Raw genomic sequence first — 24,320 nt, forward strand, 5'->3', positions numbered from 1 at the left:
ACTGAGCATAGATATACACCAGATGCCTCCGCCGTCTCTGTCCATTGGAACGATGCGTCAACGCGGCCGCCATCTTGGGCAGGGGGAAGCCTGTGTACTGACTGTATTAGTGAACAGAGGCAGAGGTTCATCAACGATTAAAATCATTATAACTCACTGAATTTTCAACCGATTTTTTAGTCCGTTTGTTTTATTATAAATGTCAGACATATATTTATGATACAATATAGATTGGTTAATTTAAAAATGCAGATAATGTGCAACGCCATTGAAAGGCTTGTAGGTGTTTGTCAAAACGGATTGATATTAATAAAAACAGCGATAATGATATATTAATAATAATAATAATAATAATAACACAATAGAGATATATGATATAATGATCAAAATAAAACAAGATATAGTTACAGGAAGAGTATGTGTTAAATAACACTTAGACTTAAACTTAGACAGACTTTAATGATCCAAGAGGGTAATTACCAGGGATGGACAGAGTACTTGACCCCAGTACTTGAGTAAGAGTCTAAATACTACCGGTCAAAATTTACTCCGTTACAAGTAAAAGTAGCTCAGTCGAAATGTTACTTGAATAAGAGTAAAAAAGTACTTGCTTTTAAAGGTACTAAAGTATCCAAAAGTACATGCTTTTAAATTTACTTTAAGTAAAAGTAAAAGTAAGAGTAAGAGTGAACTTCTTATTTTTCACATCAATGAATTAGTCTATTTTTTTCTAAATGAATTTAAGGACCTTTTAACTCTTGTTTCTGAGAATTAACTCTTTGAAACCACCTCCACTGATGTGCTTGCTTTTAGAACCACAATGTCATATAAAGCCTGCAGAAACACCTATAAAAACAAGTAAAATGAATGGGATCATAAGAGGACAGCAGATGTTGCAGATGCAGTGTTTATTAACAATCATTAAAACTAACCGGGGAACTGGAGCCTCCTCAAAGACCTCCGTGCCGGTCTCCCAATGTCTGTCTTGTCTGTCTCCGTGCCTGTCTCCCCATGTCCCCATGTCTGTCTTCCTGTGTCTGTCCGTGTGTAGTATGGAAAGACGTTAACAGAGGAAAAGCATTGACACTGTATGTACTATCAATTGTATTTGAACTACAAATGCTCTGCAATCTACCTTTACAATACTGCTTTCAGCAAGACAAACTCAATGAATGAAATAAAATGACAATGTCCCAGAGCTGATTGCTGCAGCTATTCTTCACCCAAAGTTTTTAACACTTGGGACTGTACTGTCAAATAGAGTGACCATGGTCTTTAGTTGTGACAACTGTCACCCTGGTCCAACTATTCCAACTTGAAGAAGGCCTTATTCAACTTAAGTAGTAGCTGTTTTTCCAAGTTTCGTGAATGAATTCTCCCCCGTCCTGGGCTTTAGAGCAATCCAGCTGCACTGAAGAGCCTTTCACATGCAGCAGAAGCGGGTAGTGCCGTGTTTAATTTGAGCGACAGTTTGGCTACAGCCGGGGAAGTTTTTAAACTGTCCGTACGTCCATCTGTACATGCCAGGTATGTATCAAGTTGCTTGGTGATACTGGTTTCCTTGCTGCCTGTGTGCGTCATACCGGAAAAGAAGTAATCTTCATCGGAGGTGCCTGAAGAGATATTCGGCTGCTGAAGAGGTTCATCATAGTCAGGAAGATGTTCCTTGATGTATCCGAGGCCTAAATGAAACAATCAATATTATTATCATCATCCATTATTATGCTTATTTTAGTCACTGCATCAGCTGTTTTCAGGATCTTTATATCATTTGAATGGATTAGAAATCACTTGCTTTTATGTAGGAATAAATAGGCTAGATCCTTCAGGTCTTCTACTATGAAGTGGAAAATCAGAACCTGACAAAAGGAGGGATGTGGAATTTCTCACCTAGCTGGAGGACATCATCAGTGGTCCAAGATGATTTGAACTTTGGATGGAGAATAGGTGCAGCAATCAACTCTGGATCAGACATCATTTCCCCAAATCGTTTTTCCACTCCGCCAAGGAGGGCATCGACCAGCGGCTTGCAGTATTTCAGCCACGGCCTGATTTTCTGAAGCCTATAGATAGAGGTGGGCAATATGGAAAAATATAATATCACAATTATTTTTCATGTTGGTTTTTATGGTTATTTTTAAGTACAAAACTACCCAAAAGGTAACAAAAACAGAAAAAGGAGTAACAGATCTTTAGACCAAAATGCAGGTTTTAATTAATACTCCATCTCTGTATCAACAATTCAAAAGGATTTTTTATGTGGCTCAACCTTAACGATATTTATCACCATATCGCCCACCTACCTGAAGATGAGGCTGGTGATTGTAGGGAGGCCCAAAAAGGCGATTTCAGCCGGACTGTACCTGTCAGACACACACACAAAAACGGAATAAGGGTTAAGGCATTGATGAAAATAGAGCCATATTTACCATTTAATTAACACATTAAACCATTACTTTTTTCCTGAAATGTTGTATATCTGCAGGTAATGAAACACACATTCACTACTTACATTGGAAGATTGAATGCAGCACAGACAGTTCTCACAGATCCCTCTCCTTGTTGTTTGATGATCCTAAGAATCCACTCCACAGCCATGTAAAAGGAGTTCCATCTTGTAGCATTGGGTTGCACCAGCTGAAGTTTGCAATGCTTTTCCACAACCTCTGCAGCACTTATGGACCTTGATGTCTTGTTCCACAGGGCCTGGGATTTGCCAAAAGTGGACCTTCAGTGTCTTGTAGTGCGCTGTCTTGTCTGCCTCTTTGACATCCACTGAAGACACAAGATTTAAAAGATGGCAAGCACACCTATGATGCTTTGGGAGCTCGTACTGTAGACCATCATCTTCAGCCAAAATGGCTTCAACATCAATGAACTCCACCTCCTCCTCCTCCTCCTCCTCAGTCTCCTCATCAGTTTCATCATCTTCATTAGTGGTCTCCTCAGCATCAGTTGTCTCAGCAGCAGCATTGTTGTTTTCATCTTCTCCAACTCCAAACACACGGAACACTTTGATAAAGTTTGATCCATCATCAGTAGTGGTTCTTACAATTTTCTCACGGATTTCATACTCTAGGTGTATGTCATTCAATGCACCTGCCAGGACACCAAATGTGTGAGAGCCCTTTAACTGCCTGCATGCAAGAACAACAGAATGTCTCTTAAAGCTACTTGGATCCAGACAATGTGCTGTAATGCCAAGAAAACTCCTCCTCCTTGCAGACCAGCAGTCCGTTGTTGTGGCAATGTACGAAGCCTTCTTCATTTCTTCCTTTATCTTCTCCTTCCACCTTCCACCAAGCTTGTGCTGGACAGTGGTTTGAAACATGACGGTATACTTTGGCTGTAGATCTGTGACTAAGCTCCGGAAAGCTGGCACCTCAACAAGAGAGAAGGGCTGTTGACCTTGGACTATGAAACTGAGTACTGCATTGTCAACAGTCTTCTGTGAGAGTTGCTTAGTTTCTTCAAGCCTCACCTGTTTGAGATTCGTGGAAGATGTCCCAGGCAGCGATTTAGATTTTCTCTTCAAGGACACCTTAGTCAGTTCTGCGTATTTCCACTTGTGTGATTCATGACACCTCTGTAAAAAGACAAGTATAATTTCAACTTAGTTAAAATTATTGTGGTTGGCATTAAAAGATTAATATAAAATGGTAGGCAACTGCTTTAAAAAATAAATATAATTTAACACATTTCCCAAATTGACCGAGACAAATAGAAAATAACATGCTGAAAGTCTGGTTAACTTACGTCAACATGTTTCTTTAAGTGGGACGTTAAGTTGTTAAAAGCAGAGAGGAAGTTCTGCTTCGGCAGACACAATAAACATTTAAAAATGAATGTCTTTCGTTTGTCTTTGTCCACATTCTTATTTGCTCGGGCAAACTCAAACACTGAGTTTAGATACGGCCAAGGATTTTGTGAAAGTTCCTCCGATTCATTATCAGACTCTTCTCCTGACGTAGTCATTGCTGCGGGTCCGTGTTAACAAACGCAGTCGAGAACGTGGCTACTTTGGCAGTATCCTTATGCGGAGGGATGACGTATTTCCGTTTTTACGTAGATCCCAGTGGAGAGCGTGCACTGTGATAGGTTTCATTCTTTGACAAACACAGCTTGTGTCCAATTGTATTTTAGAAAAAAAAAAAAAAAAAAAAGCGCAGACCTGAAAGTAACAAGTACTTTTCACCCTTCCTAGAAATTTACTCGAGTAAAAGTAAAAATATTTGTCTTGGAAATGTATTCAAGTAAGAGTAATAAGTACCAAAGAAATCTAATACTCAAGTAAAGTACAAATCCTCTGGATATGTACTTAAGTACAGTACTCAAGTAAATTTACTCCGTTACTGTCCACCACTGGTAGTAACCTTGTGTGGCAGGGAGGGCAGTGCTAAGCCTCAGTGAATAGAGGGGGAGAACAAAGGACAGAAAAGATGTGGAAGGATAGACAATGGAAGAGAGGCATGTGGTGCTGGTAGGAACTGGTGGTGTGTAGGGTTCTGGGCTTCCTACATCACCTCACTCAGGTATAACTGGGTACAGGGTGGTGCTGTGTAGATCTCTGGAGAGATGAGAGAGTACGGGGGGGGGGGGGGGGGGGGGGGGGTAAGGGTGTCCCAATAGAGGAGAGTCTGCCATAGGGCACGTAGTGATACAGTGAAAAAAAAAAATAATCCAGCCTTTAAGACAGATTGTGATAGATGGTGAGGAAGACTGATTGTTTCCAGGTCACTAATGAGGCACAAGTTAGGGGTTAATGGGATTCTGCAGTCCAAAATTAAGGCAAGTTTCTGTGTTACTAGTGACCAGAATTGGTGTGCCTGAGAACAGAGCCAGAGAGCGTGGAAATAAGAATCTGAATTGTTTTGGGTGCATTGCGTACATTTGTCGGACTGGGAGAAGCCCATTCTATGCATCTTCTACTGAGTTGTGTGTGATCTGTGGAGTATTTTAAACTGGATCAGCTGTAAATTCAAGTTTTTTGTCATTTTAAACATATTTTGGCAGATCTGAGTCCAGAAATGGAGCCCTGGGATTTTCTTTCTGATTGTCTTGGTCACCTGTAGGTATTGGAGGAAGTTTCCATTTATTATTTCAAATTTATTTATTTTTAAGTTCCCCTGGAAGAGGTGATGGAGGTGTGTGATTCCTTTATGCTTCCGAGTGCTGAGGTGAAGAGGGACTTTGTTATTTACAAAGTCAAGGTTGTGCCAAATCGGGGAGAACCCACAGGGTTCCAGCTGGGATCCTGAGGTCTCTAGACTCTTCCACCAAGTGGACAGGGTGGCGGCGATAAAGGTGTTTTTTGTTAGCAGTTATGACGCTTAAGGGTGATTGTAATGAAGGGCAGGTCCGAAATGCATATGTTGTGGGAGTCGGCCTGTTCTATTTCTAGCCACAAATTGTAATCTGCCTCTGGGTTTATCCATTTGGTGATGTATTGCAGCTGATTTGCCAGGTAGTAATTTGTAAAGTTCGGTGCATCTAGTCCTCCTTCCAATTTATTTTTTTGAAGGGTGGTGAGGCTAATTTTTGTCTGTTTGTTTTTTGAGTAAAATTTGATCACTGCAGAATCTAAGTTCTGGAACCATTTTGCTGTGGGTTTGAATGGGATCATGGAAAATGAGTAATTAATTTGTGGCCAAATTTTCATTTTAACATCTTTCATCTATGCGTCCCATCAGAGAGATGGTAAGATTGGTCCAGCACTTCAGGTCATCACAGATTTTCTCCAGGAGTTGATCAAAGTTCAGTTGTACCAACTCTGATAATTTAGGTGAGATGTTTATGCCCAGGTATTTTATATTTCATATGGAAAAGGGAAGTTGTGGTTTATGGTTCACCTTCTGACTTTGGTGGCAGTTTGATAGCGGCACTCAAAGCAGGAACGCCCTTAATTATGCAGAATTTTAAACCTTTATAAAAAAAAATAAACGAATGAGTTTGAACCCCCCCCCCCCCCCCCCCCCCCCCCCCCCGAACAGTTGCCACGAATAGTGAAATAAACCATTGAGGCCAAAACCGTTTTTTGAACCAGGCTGTACACATGTTTAACAATGCTGTAAAGTTGGGCTTTTTAACACGGGGGTCTATGGGGATTTGGTCCCTTTTGCAACCAGCCTCAAGCGGCCACTCAATGAACTGCAGTTTCTGCACTTCCACATGGGCTTCATCGCTCAGCCCCGGAGGTTGCCGCCTGGTCATACCCCACCTCTCGCCCGATCCCAGCTGGGATAGGCTCTAGTGCAGGAGTAAGCGGTACGGAATGTGTTTACATGCACTTAAGTTCTGCTGTTATAATCTGATTAAAGCAATAATTAGTTGTTGTTTTTTTTTTTTTTTCACGTGCATGTAAACGTACAAGGTGTGCTGAGTGTATCCTCGCGATAGTCCCGTGGATGGCGTCACACGCGACTTCGTCCACAGCGCGCGGTTGGATGTAAACAACAATGGCGACGATTTGTGAGAACTCCCTCGGTACATAAAACGGTCTCAGCCCAACTGCAAGCAGTTCAATATCCAGACAGCATAGTTTCTCTTTGACTGTAATACGTCCCGGGTTGCACCATCTGTTATTTACAAACTAGTGTATGGTTGCGAATGACAAATAAAACTCCTTGAATCCTTGTACACCCGTCAAGACAATGTTTTTAATAATATGTGGACGGAACCTATCTCTGATATTAAATGCTAATACAACACCGTCATCTACTGGACAGTATAAGTATTGTCATTCATCATCTAAATACTGTCATGTGAAACCATTACAATGAGTCAATGTGCAAAACCAAAAAGCAGTTAAAGATACAGGGAAGCTGGTAAAACGACTTGAATCTTGAAGTTTTTTCATCTATTCACAAGTTCAACTTTGATTGGACTTGTTTTAACAAATAGCCTACTTTATTTATCTTGTATGAAATTCTGTAGCATGCATAAAAAGTATATTTAAAAAATATACATACTATAAATAATGCAAAGTATACATCTAAAATACACAATATAATAACAATAATAATGTATACTGTAGAAGTAGCAACAAGCAGACAACAACAATCCAGTTGATAGATCTGTTGTGAGGAAAGGAATCTTGGTGATGGTTCAGATTTTAGTTTTACAAACAGCCATCCGGAGGCGCTATTAAATCTTGAGCAGCACAAAAAGGGTTTCTTCAGAATACACTACCTGGCCAAAAGTCCCCACATGGATTTAACTAAGCAAATACATAGGAGCCTCCAACTGGATAAGTACTACATGATTATTTTTCAGCTGGAAACAAGTAATTTAACTCCAACTGATGCAATGTGTAGCTTCTGGTTGTGGAAAATATCTTAGTCTGTTTGGGTTAAATCTTTGGCCTTTCTCAATCAGAGAAAACATCTAAGAAGAAACTACTAAACTGGGTTAAGAACTGTCCAATGCATTTTTAAAAACTAGAAGGATAGTGGAGAAACATAATCTTTGAGGAAGAAATGTGGTTGGAAAAATATCACAATGATTGGTGAACTTAAATATATTTAAGTTGAACTTAAGGTAAACTTAGAAATTGTGTGAAATCAAATCGAAATAGAAGACAAACGACAGTAGAACTCATGGCTATGTTCAATACTTAGACTTTGGCAGACTTTAATGATCCACAAGGCAAATTGCTTGGTAATAGCAGCTTAGTTGTTACGAAAAGCTGAGCTGGATAGAGTAAGGTATAAAACATAGGTCCTCCACAGGGTTCTATGATCCCTAGGGCGTTTGCAGAGGTAGTAGGATTTTATTGCAAGAGTGTCCTGTCTCTCACTCACCTCCCCCATACATCTAGTGCCTACAAGCCGTCTCCCAACACTCCATCCCCCACATAGCCAGCCCACCCAGCTTTTCTCTCTAAAGACAAGTCGGTTCCCAGAGTAGCTGAAAGTGGTGTGTGTGTGTATGTGTGTGAGAGTTGTGGGATGAATGGCTCAGTGTTTTTCACAGTGAAGTGAATTCAGTGTGTTTCCCATGACAGACAGGCTGGCTCATACACACTGCTTTTTCCACTTTTCCAACTCACTTCTGTGTTACCCAGCTATGAATATAAGATTGTGCTCAGAAACATACACACAAACGAACAACAGGTGTGTGTGTGTGTGTGTGTGTGTGTGTGTGTGTGTGTGTGTGTGTGTGTGTGTGTGTGTGTGTGTGTGTGGTGGTGAATAAATTTTCCATCTACACATGCATGTGCTACCGGTAAATTTGACGATTATTGAAATATTATTATTAATTTTGTTTTGTTGCTGACAAACTTCTGTTCCACACTTCAGCCCAGTAGTTGGTGGTGGAGTGCAGGGAAGCGAGTCTAGGGGTTATCGTGCGAATCCACAGGTTTCACATCTTGTAAACAATGGCGATTCATACTTACTTTCTCCCCTGCAAAGCACCTTTCACATCAGCTCAATATCCTGACCCGGGTTTTTATCGACTCAGCTCGCCACGGCTTCAATGTAAACAGGAATGGTCTTGCTTTTATTCAATTCAATTCAATTGAGTTTTATTTATATAGCGCCAATAATACAAATCGTCTCAAGACGCTTCACAAAAACCAGCCTGCAACCTCCAGAGCAAGCCTGAGGGCGACGGTGGCAAGGAAACTTTTAACAGGAAGAAACCTTGAGCAGAACCCAGCTCATATGGAGGGACCCATCTGCCGAAGGCCAGCCAGGTAGAAACAGAGAAGATAGAGAGAAAAGAAGAGCAGGAGAAACAAGATAAACAAACTTCTGTCATAGATACATACATCAAGTTGAAGGAAACATATAGGGTCTAGTAATATAACACATAGCTGACGATGTGTGAGACAGTTTGTGAGTATAACAGGAATCTTGGGCAGGTTGGTGAATTGTACATCTAGGTAGGAGTGGATAACTGGAGGAGGCCATGACGACTGGGGCAGATGCAGTTTATGTAGCTCCACAGGTCTGATACACAGCACTCCAGACCATGAAGACTGTCTGGTTGATGAGGCCACAGCAGCAGATGTAACTTAGAACTCCACAGGTCAGATATTCATCACTCCAGACCAGAGACCCTCACAAGAAGATGGAGGGGGAGGGGAGGGAAGAGAGTGAGACACAGTGGTTAGTAAATTATAAGAAATAGAAAATAAAATGATAAGATATTAGAGGACAGGAGCCAGAGAAGGGAGAGGAGAGGACATGTCCTCAGTGCATCGTCCCCCTGCAGCCTAGGCCTATAGCAGCATACTGTAACAAAGGGATGGTTAAGTCCAGCCCTAACTATAAGCTTTGTCAAAAAGGAAAGTCTTAAGCCTGACCTTAAACGTAGAGACTGTGTCTGCCTCCCGAACCCAAACTGGGAGCTGGTTCCATAGGAGAGGAGCCTTATAGCTGAAGGGTCTACCTCCCATTCTACTTTTAGAAACTCTAGGAACCACAAGTAGACCTGTACTTAGAGATCGTAGTGATCTGTTTCGACAGTATGGTACTATGAGGTCTTTCATATATGATAGAGCTAGGCCTTTCAGGGCCTTGTATGTAAGGAGGAGGATTTTAAATTCAATTCTAGATTTTAAAGGGAGCCAATGAAGAGAAGCTAATACTAGAGTAATATGATCTCTCTTGCTAATTCCTGTCAGTGTTCTTGCTGCAGTGTTTTGAATCAATTGGAGGCTTTTGAAAGAGCTACTTGGACAGCCAGACAGTAACGAGTTACAATAATCCAGCCTGGAAGACACAAATGCATGAACTAGCTTTTCCGCATCACTCTGAGAAAGGATGTTTCTAATTTTGATGATATTACAAAGGTTAAAGAAAGCAGTCTTGGTCACCTGCTTTATGTGAGAATTAAAGGACATATCCTGCTCAAATATAACACCAAGGTTTTTCACAGTAGTACTGGAGTCCAAGGTAATGCCATCCAACAAAAGCAGGTGATTAGATAATGAATCTCTGACATGTTTAGGGTCAAATACAGTGACTCCTGTTTTGTCTGAGTTTAAAAGTAGAAACTTACAGGTCATCCAAGCCTTGCAAGCATGTCTTTAAGGCATGCTTGGAGTTTAAGCAGCTGATTAGTTTCATCTGGTTTCATGGATAAATATAGCTGGGTATCATCTGCGTAGCAATGGAAGTTTATGCTGTGCTTTCTAATAATATTGCCTAAGGGAAGCATGTATAACGTGAAGAATATTGGTCCTAGCACAGAACCCTGAGGAATCCCATAGCTTACTTTGGTATATATAGAAGAATTGTTGTTTACATGGACAAACTGGAATCTGTCTGACAGATATGATTCCAACCAGTCTAGTGCAGTTCCTGTAATCTTGATCACACTTTCAAGTCTCTGTAGTAGCATATTGTGATCAATAGTGTCAAATGCAGCACTGAGATCTAGCGGGACAAGTATAGAGACAAGTCCATCGTCTGAAGCCATGAGGAGATCATTGGTAACTTTAACCAGAGCCATTTCTGTACTATGATGAGCTCTAAGACCTGACTGGAACTCTTCCAACAAACCGTTCCTGTTTAAATGATCAACCAACTGATTGACAACAACCCTTTCCAAAACTTTAGAGATAAAAGGAAGGTTGGAAATTGGCCCATAGTTGGCTAAAATATCTGGGTCAAGAGTGAGTTTTTTAAGTAATGGTTTAATTACAGCAGTTTTAAAAGACTGGGGCACATATCCTGTTAATAAAGATAAGTTTATCTGATTTAATATGGAGGTATTAATTAATGGAAAAACCTCCTTGAGCAACTTAGTCAGGATGGGGTCTAGAAGACAAGTTGATGGTTTAGATGCTGTAATAACTGAAGTGAGCCCAGGAAGATCAATTAGAGAGAAAGAATCCAAATACTGACTAGGTCCTACGGAGGTTTCTAATGCCACTGTACTTACATCTTTGACAGATGGAAGGGTGCTATGAATTTTATCTCTAATGCCAACAATTTTATCGGAGTCACTCCTTCCAGCATAAATCCAATCCTCCAAGCACCTTCAACAAAGTCTGCAGCCACATCGAGTGTCAACCAAGTCAATAAAGCTACTGCCTTGATCACTCCCTTCCTGGTGATATCAATGTTGGTGCGCCCCAGCAGATCGATCAGGAACCAGGACAAGGTGATTCTTATCCTTCCCCTGACAACAATTTCGATCAAGGCTTTGATAAGGCCGACAAGTAGGGCTATATTCGCAGGGGCTGCTCCTTGAACCATGCTCCGGTGCAGCAAAACACCAACCATATGCACTTGAACAGAAATGGTAAATGGTCTTGCTCTTATATAGCGCTTTTCTACCTACTCAAAGGTACTCAAAGCGCTTTACAGTCAGAGACACATCCACCCATTCACTCACACAAGCACACACACATTCACACACCAGTGCCAATTGCACTGGGAGCAACTGGGGGTTCAGTGTCTTGCTCAAGGAAACTTCGGCATATGGGACACTCGGGCAATCAAACCGCTAACCCTTCAGTTCATGGACAACCCGCTCTACCAACTGAGCCATAGCCGCCCCACTTTGGTAAAGTCAATCTCTGCTTCCTGAGACTCAGACCAATTCTGGCTGCAAGTCAGATTTGTACTTACTTCCATGACCAATGCTGGTGAAGTTGTTTCTGCAGACTCTGTACTTGCATTGCTGGCGTTGAACATCTTCCCCCTCGTGTAGCTCTTCCGTTCCCCAACCTTGAACTGACCACTTCCTCTTTGCTCCGCTAGTTATAATCCAAGTCCACCACACCCTTGGTAGGTGGGCCTCTCTTCCCACTGCTTTCTCCTTTTGTCCATACATGGTAACATAAAATTGATTGGATGATTATTAGCGCAAAAGCTTTAGCTGGCAAAATGCCTTGGACTGCCTGTGTCACGAGGTTAGCATCCCTAGAATGGCGTCAGAGTGGGACTTCCTCAGAAATGTGCTCCATTTCCTGTGTCCAGCGTCGGGTATCGGCTGCTCTGGCTCTCTCTTCAACCGGTGGATTACTGACTGGCTCCTTCCAAGCAGGTTGCAGGAACAGATGCCCATACAGCACGAACCAGACGATCAGAGGTAAGTTGGTAATAAATCCCAACAGGCACATAATGCTCAGAATCCCCCAACCAAATCCCCATAAGCAAAGACGTAGCAATTTGAGAGCCCACATTTGTGCCTGGTTACTCTTTAGCTGATTGACTTGCGAATACATGTAGCTCAGCAGGCCCACAACCACCAATCCCTCCAGACCGAAATTCACCCAGTATGCGACTTTGGACCACAGTGAGGCCATATCCAGCACCAGTCACTGTTTTCCTCCAAACCCAAGGCAAGCTGTGGTTCAGCCAGTCATCAATCCAGACTGTTCCAGACTCTGGTGGATCGCCTCTCATGGTTGTTCCTCTCTCAGTCTGGCAACTCAGGACCAGATAGTGCTGTTCCCTGCAGACAATAGGCCCCAGGTTCCAGTAACAAGGGTCAATCTTAAAGGCTTTTCCCTGCATACATTCCTCTAACTCCCGACGACTGTAAGATGATGAAACCCGTGGAGGCCTCCTCCTGTCTGGATTCAGTCTTCCAGATGTCACAGCCACCGGCGTAGAGTTGTTTGCAACCGATGTAGTATTATTATCAGAGGTTAGATAGTGGTCCCCGGTAATGTTGATATCACGTCCTTCGAACTGGTCCGGGGCTGGCAGATCCCACAGGATCAGATGTCACAGGATAGATTCAGCTCTCCCCAAAATACCTCCGGCTTCGGGATCAGCGCATGACATTGCTGCTGGAAATGATGAGCAGGTGAAATTGCCTCTTCGGCCCAGTAGGTTATATTCCTCCCTTTGACACATGCCTGGGTGTAGTACCAGTACGGGTTCTCTCCATCAACTTGAATCCAATTAACTCGCACTTTGCGAGTCTCTTGCCACCGAGGGAGGATACCATCCAGAAGCAGTGTTTCCCCCTGGAGTGCTACTGCTTCGATCACTCCCCCTCCTTCAACTCTATGGGAGTTGAAAAACTACATAATGGTTGACAGATTAAAATCCTCAACATCGTAGGAACCATCTTCAGTGCAGTTAATAGAGGAATCCACTGTACAGAACAGGGAAAAATTCCTGAACGTCATTACTTCCTTCTTAATCAAAATAGAAAAAATACCTACAAAGCCAACACTAAACTTCAAAATAACCCACTTAGTAGGACAGGATAGAGTTCCACTGGCCATCTTGACCCCCTCCACTCACACTGGAGCCCCAGAAAGTGAGTGTGTCTATGTCTCATGCTCCTCCCTCTTAACTACAACCAGTAGCTCCTCCTCTTTCCCCCAGGCTCCAATAGAATCGCTGTCACCTTAGGTTGAGGTGATCGCAGGTCTACCTTCAGGTTACGCCATACTCGTCCCCTCATAAGCCAGGTCATCGTCGGGTAGGGGTGGACGCCGTCGCAGTTATGCACTTTGAAGCTGTCACGAATATACGGATCCAGTCCCCTCCACATCCAGCGATAACGGGTGATGATAACTCGCTCAGTCGGCTTGAGCAGGCCAACACAAGTATTATTAGAAAGGATACATTATTCTCCAACTCCTGGTAATCCGGCATCTGATCTGGAGGTATGACATTCCTCACCATTGCGAGCTCCTCACACAGAGGCTCACCACGATGATCCACAAGCCCCACTAGTTTTGCCCATCGGTCGGCTCTATTACGCCCCGAATTGAGCAACCCATCTTATCTTATCGCGGGCATCCTGTACATGGAATATTGATGATCAGGAAGATCCCTCACCTGCACCCCTTTAGTCTGGTTTTCAATAACAATCCTTTCTGGATCATTAACCCTCTGCTTTAAATTCCTGTAGGTCTGCAGGCTGGTAGTCCACATGAGTGAGTTCCCGAGCCATATTTCCACGTACATTCCCAACCATGGTTGGCAATGGTTTATTCCCCACCTTAGTTTGATCATCTCCTGTCCTATTTGGAGGTACACCGTGTTAAGGATCCAGGGTATTCGTTTAGGACATTCAGTACTGGCTGGTTTCTCCACTGATCTTCTCGCAGGTCCTTGGTGGTTGAAGTGTACCCTGGGCCGTCAGGATCCCTGTAAACCCAGATCACCATATTCACCTGCTCAGTGGATGATGGAGGATCATGGATCTCTGTCTGTGCCAGGCTGTGTGGCCATCCTCTCTTAATCGCCTCCCTCCACATCGCCTTGGGGCCCAGCTGTTTTGCGGCTCTCTTCTCTGCTCCCCACTTTAATGATGGTGCTGAAGGCAGGGGCAGTGCAGAGGGGCCCTCCATGTCTGGCTGGGATCAGGGGAGCTGAGAGGATCACTCCCACTCCCTGCTTGTCCTCTTTCTTCCCATGCTGATGGTGCCAAAGACTGCAGGGGATCCAAGAACTTCCTCACCTGCCATCCCTCAGCTGTTGCAACCTGCAGCAGTCATCCACTCCTTTGCTGCAGCATACAGTCACCACAAGGATGCATTCTCTGACCGTCCCATTGACAGGTACACTCTCGGTAATCCACTCCCTCACCTCTCAGGTCCCACTGCGTGAGAACGTCAGGCTGGCCAAGGTGTGCACTCGGCATAGTCCACACACATGATCATCCAGCACTTTCACTGGTTTAGGGCTCATCCCCTTAAATTCCCTCCGATTGGCTTTGACTCGGAGCAGTTTGTTTCTTCCTGGCCCTTCCCACTGGACACCCAGGGTGGTGGGCTTCCAACACACCACACAGTTATTTTTAACCTCTCTCCATTGTAGAATTTCCTTGTCATCTGTGGAAATCCCCTTCTTAGCATACTCCAATATATTGAGGGCTCTGCCTGCCCAGAGCCCTACGGTACTGCGTCTCATGACAACCACCCCTTTAACAGTGGCCAGTCTGACGAAGGGTGGTAGGCACGGTATGCTACTGGCCATGATTTTAGCTCCTAGTCACCTAGTCTGGAACTGGTTTCAGCTGCTCTACTCCTTGGATTCCCGATCTCTTCAACCGGACTGTATAATGGTCTATAATCTCAGTCACTATGTCAGTCTTGTCGTACTTTGCCTTCACTGCTGCCCCTGCCAGGTGGCTCTGCGCTTTAATCCACACTCACTGTCCAACATGTAATAACATCTTGCCTTCTGGGGGTGGCTTCTTATCCTCAGAGTCCCTCCCAATCTCTTGTGACGTAAAGGGGCGCTGATTCAGCTCCTCTGCCGGCGACGGCCTTCCATCACGGTCATTCAGGGTCTTGGGACAGCTCTGGCATGGCCGAGTGCCTCATGCACTGCCTGCGTCACCCCCTCCACACAGTCTTTTGGGAAAATTTTACCCTTAGGCGTAAGACAATTTTTCTCATCTGGACGAAACGATCCACTTCTTCGTTTCCTCGCCAGTGAGCTCCCTCTGTGGTGTGCCCTTTCTGATGCACCACTTCAAGGTCCAGGTTCAGTCGTAACTCCGCAATCTTTTTCCGTCTTCTTCCCTTTTGCAGTTTCATATCCATTTTCTTCCCAAATGCTTAAATACTCATTCAGTGCCTGGGCACAATAATGACTATCTGTTATAATCCTTGCTTCTTTGATCTTCCTTTTTTCCAGCTCATCGGGACCTTTCCTTGAGCTGTCTGTGAAAAGTGTCCATTCATAAACCTCCCGTGTTAGGCCCTCTGCTGCTGCAGCTTTCGGTGCTCCTGGTTGCAAGGGTCCCATCTGGCATTAGTTGCTTTCGTACTCTCAACAGTTGCTTTCCTAAGGAACCGGCGTACCTGGCTCTGAGCGATGACCCGGACCTCCTGCCCCTGGGATAAATCCTTCAAGACACTTCAGTACCTTGCTAGCACCGCCAGTTCCTTCTCTTCGAGCGGATACTTCTTTTCCACTGAAGACAGGGTATTACTCCATAGGGTCACCAGACCACTGACTTCATTGCTTACCTTTACGGTAGCACTGTCATCCTCACAACTTATCTCTGCAACGAGCCTTACTGTAGGACTCCTGGGTTCAAGCCTCAGGGCTCCCTGGATTGCCTTTTTTAGGACCTCCAAGTTGCTCTGATCAGCTGCAGTCCAGACCCACTTCACTGCCTCATCTTGTTTCTTAAGCTTGGCGTACAGAGGTTTCGCGTACCTCTGATACCCTGGTACGTGATCTCTCACGTAATTACACAGGCCCAACACTTTTTGTAGCTCATTGTCGGGGATTCTATCTGCTCAATCTTCTTCTTGTACTCTTTAGATAATCCCAAATCGTCAGACACCTGGAATCCCAAATAATCCACACGTTTTCACCCAAACTGACACTTTTTCAAGTTCAGTTTCAGCCCTGCTGCTGTGAGCCTCTCTACAATCTTTTGCAGTATATCCAGGTGCTGCTCCTCCGTATCATCAGTGATGAACACGTCATCTATGTAGAAAGTAGCATCCTGCCCTTCAAGTACATCCATAACTGCTGATTGAAAAATGTTAGGGGAGTTCTTGTATCCCTGGGGGAGCCTTTCCCACAATGTAGGATCTTCCTTTGTGGGTAAAGGCCGTTTTTCCCTGCGAACCCCGGGCTAGTCGAAGAGAGAAAAATCCATTGGCCAAGTCTATACAGGACTTGTAGGGTTTCAACATCAGGGTTTTTAGGGTTCCCTGAGGGTTGATGAGACTTACTCTGTTGGTTAATCACAGGTCGCCAACGCCCTCCTGAGGACTCTGGCTTCTTCACCGCCTGTATTGGACTGTTGGTGATAGGGTTCGGCTCATGGCGAATCACCCCTGGTGCCAGCAGCTCTCTGACGATGAGATTCATCTCTTCCACTGCTCCTAGGTTCAGAGGATACTGCCGAACAGGTGGATGTACTCTCCCTTCTATGGTATGAACATACTTGGTTCCTAGATTGCCACAGTTATTCTTAAATCTCGCCACATTCGCTTTGGAGATGATCTCTCTCAGTCGAACGTTATCCTCTGGAGAAAGATCACTCTCCTGTATCTTCTGCTCTGTCACCTCTGGAATGTTCACCGACTTGGACCAGACTCTGGTGGTCGAGTCCTCAACCACCGGCAACTTAACCAACCTAGCTTGTAAAACTTTCAACCGCTCCTCCACCTTCCCGTGGTTGCATGGTTTCTGATGTAATCTCTCTAAGTCTGCTATGGTTACCATGTCATATGCACCCAGGACCCATACTATTCCTTTCCATATGCCATAGGGAACCTCTGTGATTGAGGCATCCGCTAACTGCACCTTTAACCTCCCCTTGAGACTCAGAGCCCTCCGTGTCATAGACACTTCAGCCCCCGAGTCCACCAGATAGGGGACAACGTCCACTTGGGTGTAGATGTTATCCTTGACACGGTAAGCGTGTTCCAATACTCGAGCTATCATGTCCATCATTCCTTCTTTCCCCCGTCAGCCACCTGCTGGCGGGCTAGACAGAGAGCGTCCTTCTGCTCTGGTGACAATATTTTATATTCCTCTGGCTCCAGATATCCAGTCTTTTTGTTGCTGGGTTCCCCCCTGGGTGCTCTCTGGTCAGATGGCCTGTTGCTAGTAGCGTTGGTTGGGGGATCTCGTACAGGTGGTCGCTGATCCACCCTCCTTGGCTGATTCTGTGTGTTCGGTGGGGACCTCTGGGTTGCTGCCTTCTGTTGAGTACGTTGACTCCCCTCGACCCGCCTCTCTTCCTCGAACTTCCTCTTACGATCCCATTCCCACCGTTTCCATTATCTGATCCAGGGTGCTGTTCGCCGCATCCAAAGTGACGAAATCCATCACCTTTCAGGCCCTTCACCAACCTCCTAAGCACCTTAACAGTTCAACTGGCAGGAACCGTCCGGCTCAGGATGTACCACACCCGGGTCAGAGTCTGCCCCCGATCCAGCTGTCCTCTTGCTTTTTCTATCTGCGCATCCTCATCATCTCCATCCTCTAACACCAGCCTCTTGTAATGCTCCTCTGCGGTCTCATCCTGATCCATAGGCTGCCCGGTAACATGGGACAGCCACGTCAGTCGTGCCTGATTTTCATTTGTGCTGGATTTCACCGTAGGCCAGTTCTGCCTCAAATAATCCTGCAAATTCTGCATAGGAGCTTTGTCTTGCACCAGTATTTTTACCTTCTCAAATTCTGCCACGTTGGAACTTCCCCCTGATGTTGCAGAAGCCCCCGCTCAACTGACGCTTACGACTGCATCTTGGGTGACCTGACGCCCCTGCAGCTCAGCTCCGGCCCGGGCGGATGTCCCTGGCTCCTCGTTGTCGCTGGAGGATATCTCCTGCAGTCGTCGACTTTCGGTCTCTTTCGCATACTTGAGGGCTGTTTTCTTCAGACGCCTCAGCATAACATCATGGGTGATGGCCAGGAACGCATTCTTTAAGTTGGCGGTCAGATTCTCACAGCTTCTTAGCGTGGGGTAGGTGGGTGGCATTAAAAAATAAGCCCATTCCTTCACCAGCGCTTTTACTGGCAACACAACTTCTTCATCCAACTGCTCCCCCCATTCCTCTGGGACCGTTTCTGTATCCCTGCAGATTCAGATAAAATTTATGGTCCTGATTTTGCTTAGCTGCTACAGCCTTCGTTCCTACTGTCACCGATCCAGCTCCGGATGCTTTCCCCAGCATATTGATGATCGGATCATACTTTTCCTGGGGGCTTATCCATGTCGCCACGGGTTGGGGATCCTCCACCAGTGCCCCTGGCCATATCACTCTTACGGCCCAATCCAACCAGGCCTTTATCGTATCCTTCTTAGTCCCGGGTTCGGGAGACGACACCACATGCACCCTTATCCGTTGTATCACGTTGGATGTCCGGAACGTCTCCCCGTCACTGCAGACTCGGTTCACCTCCTTCCCAACATCTTCATCAGGGGTGGTGACACACCTTGTTGTCACATGATGCCTGACTGTGGGGTCCCAGGTATTCCATCCCTTCACCCAGGGAATAACGTGGATCACCGTCCCAGTCTGTACTTCACTTTCTTGATCCTTCTCCTGAACCGTGGTCTCTTGGGCCTCCTCTGACAATTCCTCTTCTCCATTCTCGCTCAGCGGGGGCACTGGTGGCGGCTCAAGGCTGAGCTTCTCCAGTGGGATTTCCACTCCCCCCTGTGCCCTCTTAAACCTGGCTGGCGTTTCTCTCAACCTCGTCTTTGTCTTTGTCATCTCGAGCCGCCTTTCCCGAAGCCTCTCGTAGCATGTCGAGCCAGGGATGGAGTCAGGCGGTGATGCCTCCCTGCAGAGTCGTCTGGATCCCTGTCAGTTGGGGTCTCTCCAGCGATGCCTGCTGCAACTACTCCTGCCCACGTCTCGCCACACTGGACAGGTTGAGAGCGTTGGTTATCTCGCTCCCTTGGCTCCAAATAGCTCACGAAGTCTCTGATGCTCCGTACTGCTATTCCAATCAACCTCGGGTCACTTCACACGAATTGAAACCTCTCCAGGCTACCAGAGCTCTTTTTGTTTAGGCGTGGCTAAAGTCGCTTGCTCTGCCACGCCCCATGTTGGGCACCACATGTTAGATCCCCACAGGTAACAGGTAAGACAGCTTCTCCATTTATATAGGGTTAAGGCTTCGCGTCAGCAGAGTATTACCCCAACTGAACTCAATGATAGCACTACTCAAGCTGTAGGGGGGGTAACTCGCCTGGCTTCTGACCACCCTTAATCCTGACATCTGTCCCGCTTCCTCACATCCCCCGGATCCGCCAGTCAGGGAGGCTTCCAGCAGCTGGGTCCAAAGTTGAGTCCCTTCAGTTATGGTGGCTTACCCTTAATGGATCTGTGCACTTGCTGCCTATAGTTTTACTGTCATGAGTAGCAGCAAAAAAGGGAGAAATAATTGTCAGCAAAGACTTCTGACCTTTAGAGCCAAATTTTATTTGTAGGTTCAGCTTAAGCGATTTGCAACAGCTCAATAAATCAATCAAATCCAAAATCAGACATTTGTTAAAATAATATTTGAATATCAGATAATCAATTAAAATTTCAATCATGTAATATCTAATCAGAAATATCCTTATCAGATTCTATTCCAAAAATTAATTAATCTAAAAGAATTACTTATGAGCCAGGCAGATGAAATAGGAGTGAAGTAAAATGTCCAAAACTGTCTCATAAAATCCTTTTAGAGAAGGACAGGCGTTGAGTGAGCCGCACGGCCGATGTGACCACACCCAAACCCGATCCTTTTACTGACGCAGAACGAGTTGGTAAAATAGGGAAGTCCCGATGAACGATGATTCTGTCCTTTGGTAAATCCCTTAAATCTCTCACAAATGTATTCCAATTGATCTCCTCTACTTCGTACAAAGTCCAAGAAGTAGAAATCCAAATGGTGAAAGATAATCCAAACTTCGACTGCTAGGCAGGGGGAATCCAGACCAAACTTTAAAAGCCAAAATAGCACTGCGAGGGAGTTGGCTCAGTCCGCATGCAGCAGAGTCCGTGTCGTAGGTGAAATTCCTGTAAGATACTTCTGCATTTCATCTTTTATACTCTTAAATCGAGACACATCCTATTTTCCATACATCACCATGACTAACCATCACCCCACTACTTTTATCCAATAAGGCTGTTACATTCATGACTTATTAATTAATACTAGGACATTACTTAATTTTCTGTACTTTTCCAATAACTGTGTGTTTGGACATGTCCTGACCTGACCTCAGGCCATAAGGTTTAAGTTTCCCTTTTTGCCCCTACTGCCTGACATCTGTATCCTGTTTTTCTTATTCTGCTCCTGATTTCCCAAACATTGGTTACATTGCTTCAACTATTATTCATCTTACACTCTGTGTATAACACTCAATCACTGAAAATCAACATGTTTAATCAAAATTATTCTTCAATCATAGTATCTTACTCTTATATTCTGTTAATTCAAGTTCCAATCACACACTTAGTACCGGGCTTTTAGGCTGTTGGTCAGCTGAGATCTCAACTCACTTGACAACATATATACGTAGATACTGCATTGAGTGACTTCCTTAGCAATGGCCTGTTATATGGGAAAAACAAACCTTAAAGTGCAATTGGTTGGCCTGAATACAGTATCTAATAGACCTAATAATTATTAATTGGTATTGCCAATCGTTTGATCTGATCGATCGTTTCTGATCGATCGTTTCATCTGATCGATGAAGTGAAGAGGCAGTACTGCTTGTTTTGGTTTTGGTAAATTCATAGTTTCCCACTAACCTAAAAATGTCACCCTTTGCTCTCCAAGTCCTGAAGTAAGAAGGTCCACTTTAAGCAGTACACTTGGAACTGTATCTGCCTTGTCCTCAGCCAAACAACAGAAAGTGTGTGTGTAGCTTGTTCGACTAACTTGGACTTGTGTTAGTCGTCTCTTCATATTCATTCTGGCTACACCGTTATATGGCGCAAAGTGCCTTACTACCTCGGCTGCAACACACAAAAATACCACAACTCAGTGATCACTTGTCAGCTAAAACATCCCCAACTTTCTATTTCTCCAACTTCCCATTTCTCTGACCATGCATTGTTTTATTTTTGCATCCATCAGTCCGACCTCCCATTTCTCCGACTTAAGTAACCCTTACCCTTAACCTAACCCTAAACCTAACCATAGCCCTCTAGAATAACTCGGATTAATGGGTAGTCGGAGAAACGGGCAGTCAGACTTTTGGGCAGTCAGACCAAGTTGTGCTCCCCCCAGCACTTATCTTTGGATGTTACTGCTAGCTAAAAAAAAAAAAATGTTACTGCTAGCTAACATTACTTAGCCGATTAACAAACGTGAGTCGTTGATTAGTACCACACCGACTAACATGAAATCACTTAGCATACTTTGGACAGGTGTACGTGATGTAGCAGCAGTTACCTGCTGTGGCTGAGCCACTGGAGCCGGAGGAGTTCTGCTCAGAGCTTGCTCAATCAAATGTGCTGCTTCTCTTAGCTCCTGGCAAGATTTAGCCATCTTGTCCTGCACATGGATGGTCCTGCACCTCGCACGCTCTGGATTTTAGCGTTGAAGAAAAAGTATTGTATAACAGAGTATCTACAGCCAACGTAGATGTGAATAATGCCACCCAGTATTTAGGAGTGTGTTCACTAGCTCTTGGTCAGTCCATTATCTGGAATCGATATGCCTTGACTTGATGTGCAGGGTAACCAATCAGGTATTAGGAATCTGCCCAATGACTTCGATAGGTGAATTTGACAGATAAAATAAATTCATGATGTGCTGCAACACAGGACCATGAAATAATTGATTAAATAGTGAAATAATGGTATATGTTTTTTATATAAATGAATTGGTATTAATGACACATTTAATGACACATTTATATATTTAATACCAATTTTTAATTAATTAAAGACACATTTAATGAAATATTTATGTATTTAATTCCAGTTTTAATTAATTAATGACACATTTAAGCGCCTCGTCACGTGAGTAAGCATATTGCGGCACTTCCCGATCCTGCACTGCTGCTGTGTGTGCTTACACTGTTTTAGCTCTGTTAAACATTTTCTGTATAAGTGGTGAAACTCGTGTTTTGAGTTTACCCAACCACCTGTCCTCTGTAGCACCTTGTTAATCTCATGTTTCTTCTCAGTTTAATCAGCTTTGGTGTATTTAGCGGTTAACTATGGCTACTTTCTCTCCCTCTGCTTCTCCTTCTCTCTCCTGCTTGTCCTGCCACATGTTTAGCTACTCCTCACCTCAGTGCCTTATGTTAGTGATGTGGATGTCAGCAACCACAATCTTACTCAATCACAAATAGATTATTTTGTTGACAGCAGTGGTGCATTGCTTGACCGTGTCATTGACTGCTACCACCTGTATGGGTATGCCCGTATTGGATTGGTCATCAGCTCCATTCACTCACCTGTTTAAAATGAATTAATGTGACCAGAACTCACACCATTTTCCTGTGGTTTTCTTTGCTGCAAACGCCAGACATGTGACTATCACACGGGATGATTAGTTACGTTGAGAACTAGTGCTTGGCACGCAGACAGTAGGCTTAACAGTAATAGAATATTTTCAGTCTGTGTCCAGATACATGATGTTTGTAGTGTATCACATAACACACACACATACAAAGAAACAGTACTATTATGTTCTTTTACTTACTTAAAAACAGAAGAAACAATATCTGATTCTGTAATTGTATAAACTTTATTTCAAACCAGCATGGTCCATATAAACATAGATAGTTTTATCACTATATAACACAAAGATATTTGAAATACGTAAAATACATCTGTAACAAGTTATTCACACCAATATATAATATATACACATACAATAATATATAATACATGTATAAACTTGCAATGATATATATTGTTTTGTTTTTTTATTTTTATTTTTTTTTTTACTGCCACCCTGTAATGTAAGAGAGGTCGGTTTGGTGATGTGGTGAAACCTTATTTTAAGGAACATGGACATATCAATGCCCCTGAAATGTTCAGGGGCGGGTCCAGAGAATTTTCAGGTGGACAACAATAATATTATTATACTATATACTATTGTTATCCTGTGTGTTTCTTCTTCTTAGTAGGGCTACGGGGCTTCAGTGAAGCCCTGAGGCCCTATTGTTATCCCGTGTGTTTCTTCTTCTTATTATTAGGGGCTACGGGGCAACGCCCGAGGGCGAAGCCCCAAGCCCCTGTTGTTATCCTGCGCATTTCTTCTAATTAGGGCTATGGGGCTTTGCCTGAGGTTCTTCTCATTATTTTTTTTTTCCTCTTCCTCCCCGTTTTCATCCCTTAACTTAAGTTATATATAAAAACGTACAGCTCAGGCATACTTTCACACACCAACAACTGAACCAACAAAAAAAACATAATGTTATGAAAGTAGGTGGAATGGGTATCTGACATGAGAAATATTTTACGAGATGGATACAGTCGCTCTGTCCGTGCCACCTTGTATAAAATACTCTAGTCAATTCACTTAAGTTCAATTTTATTTACGTAGTGTCAATAACAATACAAACTGTCTCAAGACACTTTACAAGGCTTGAAGGCCACAGTGGTAGGAAAAACTCTCTTTCAGTGTTAGTGTCACACTAAGCTTTTTCTACAACGGTATTCTTAATGTCAGCTGAACAGTAATTCCTCGTGTCCAGTTTTGGGAGAAGCTGCACAGTGCTCCGGTCCAGTGCTTCAGCACCTTAGCAGCTGCAGCTGGAGGCTGAGTTTAGAGCGGTGCAAGATGGTGACAACATTTCTTGCACTGGAGCAGTCAATGCTGTGACTACTCTTTATTATGTCCATGAATGCAGCGTCTTTATTATGTCCACGAACGTGGCGTCTACTCTTCATTGTCCATGAATGTGCTGTGTAACACCGCGTTATGTAATAATGCCACATTATTTAATAATGT

At 44.0% G+C, this 24,320-nt stretch overlaps 1 protein-coding gene and 1 long non-coding RNA gene across 2 annotated transcripts; both read right to left on the bottom strand.

Moving 5' to 3' along the window:
- Positions 1 to 891: 891 nt before the first annotated feature.
- LOC125007122 lies at positions 892 to 2,059 on the bottom strand. The gene is made up of 2 exons (XR_007112656.1): positions 1,891 to 2,059; positions 892 to 1,682 (listed from the first exon to the last, which is right to left on the bottom strand). It is a non-coding gene; the product is annotated as an uncharacterized LOC125007122 (long non-coding RNA).
- A 274-nt stretch (positions 2,060 to 2,333) lies between these two features.
- Positions 2,334 to 3,975, bottom strand: LOC125007117. The gene is made up of 3 exons (XM_047583718.1): positions 3,757 to 3,975; positions 2,513 to 3,586; positions 2,334 to 2,363 (listed from the first exon to the last, which is right to left on the bottom strand). The coding sequence occupies exons 1-2, from the start codon at positions 3,973 to 3,975 to the stop codon at positions 2,576 to 2,578; spliced, it is 1,230 nt and encodes a 409-aa protein (XP_047439674.1). The 3' UTR covers positions 2,334 to 2,363; positions 2,513 to 2,575.
- Between the last annotated feature and the right edge of the window lie 20,345 nt (positions 3,976 to 24,320).

This window comes from Mugil cephalus, chromosome 4, assembly GCF_022458985.1.
Source record: "Mugil cephalus isolate CIBA_MC_2020 chromosome 4, CIBA_Mcephalus_1.1, whole genome shotgun sequence".
NCBI classification, from domain to species: domain Eukaryota; kingdom Metazoa; phylum Chordata; class Actinopteri; order Mugiliformes; family Mugilidae; genus Mugil; species Mugil cephalus.

Coding starts and splice junctions, on each gene's coding strand:
- LOC125007117 (XM_047583718.1), bottom strand. CDS start 3,975: ATGACTACGTCAGGAGAAGAGTCTGATAATGAATCGGAGGAACTTTCA. Junction 3,587..3,756: donor ACTTAAAGAAACATGTTGAC/GTAAGTTAACCA, acceptor GTCTTTTTACAG/AGGTGTCATGAATCACACAA.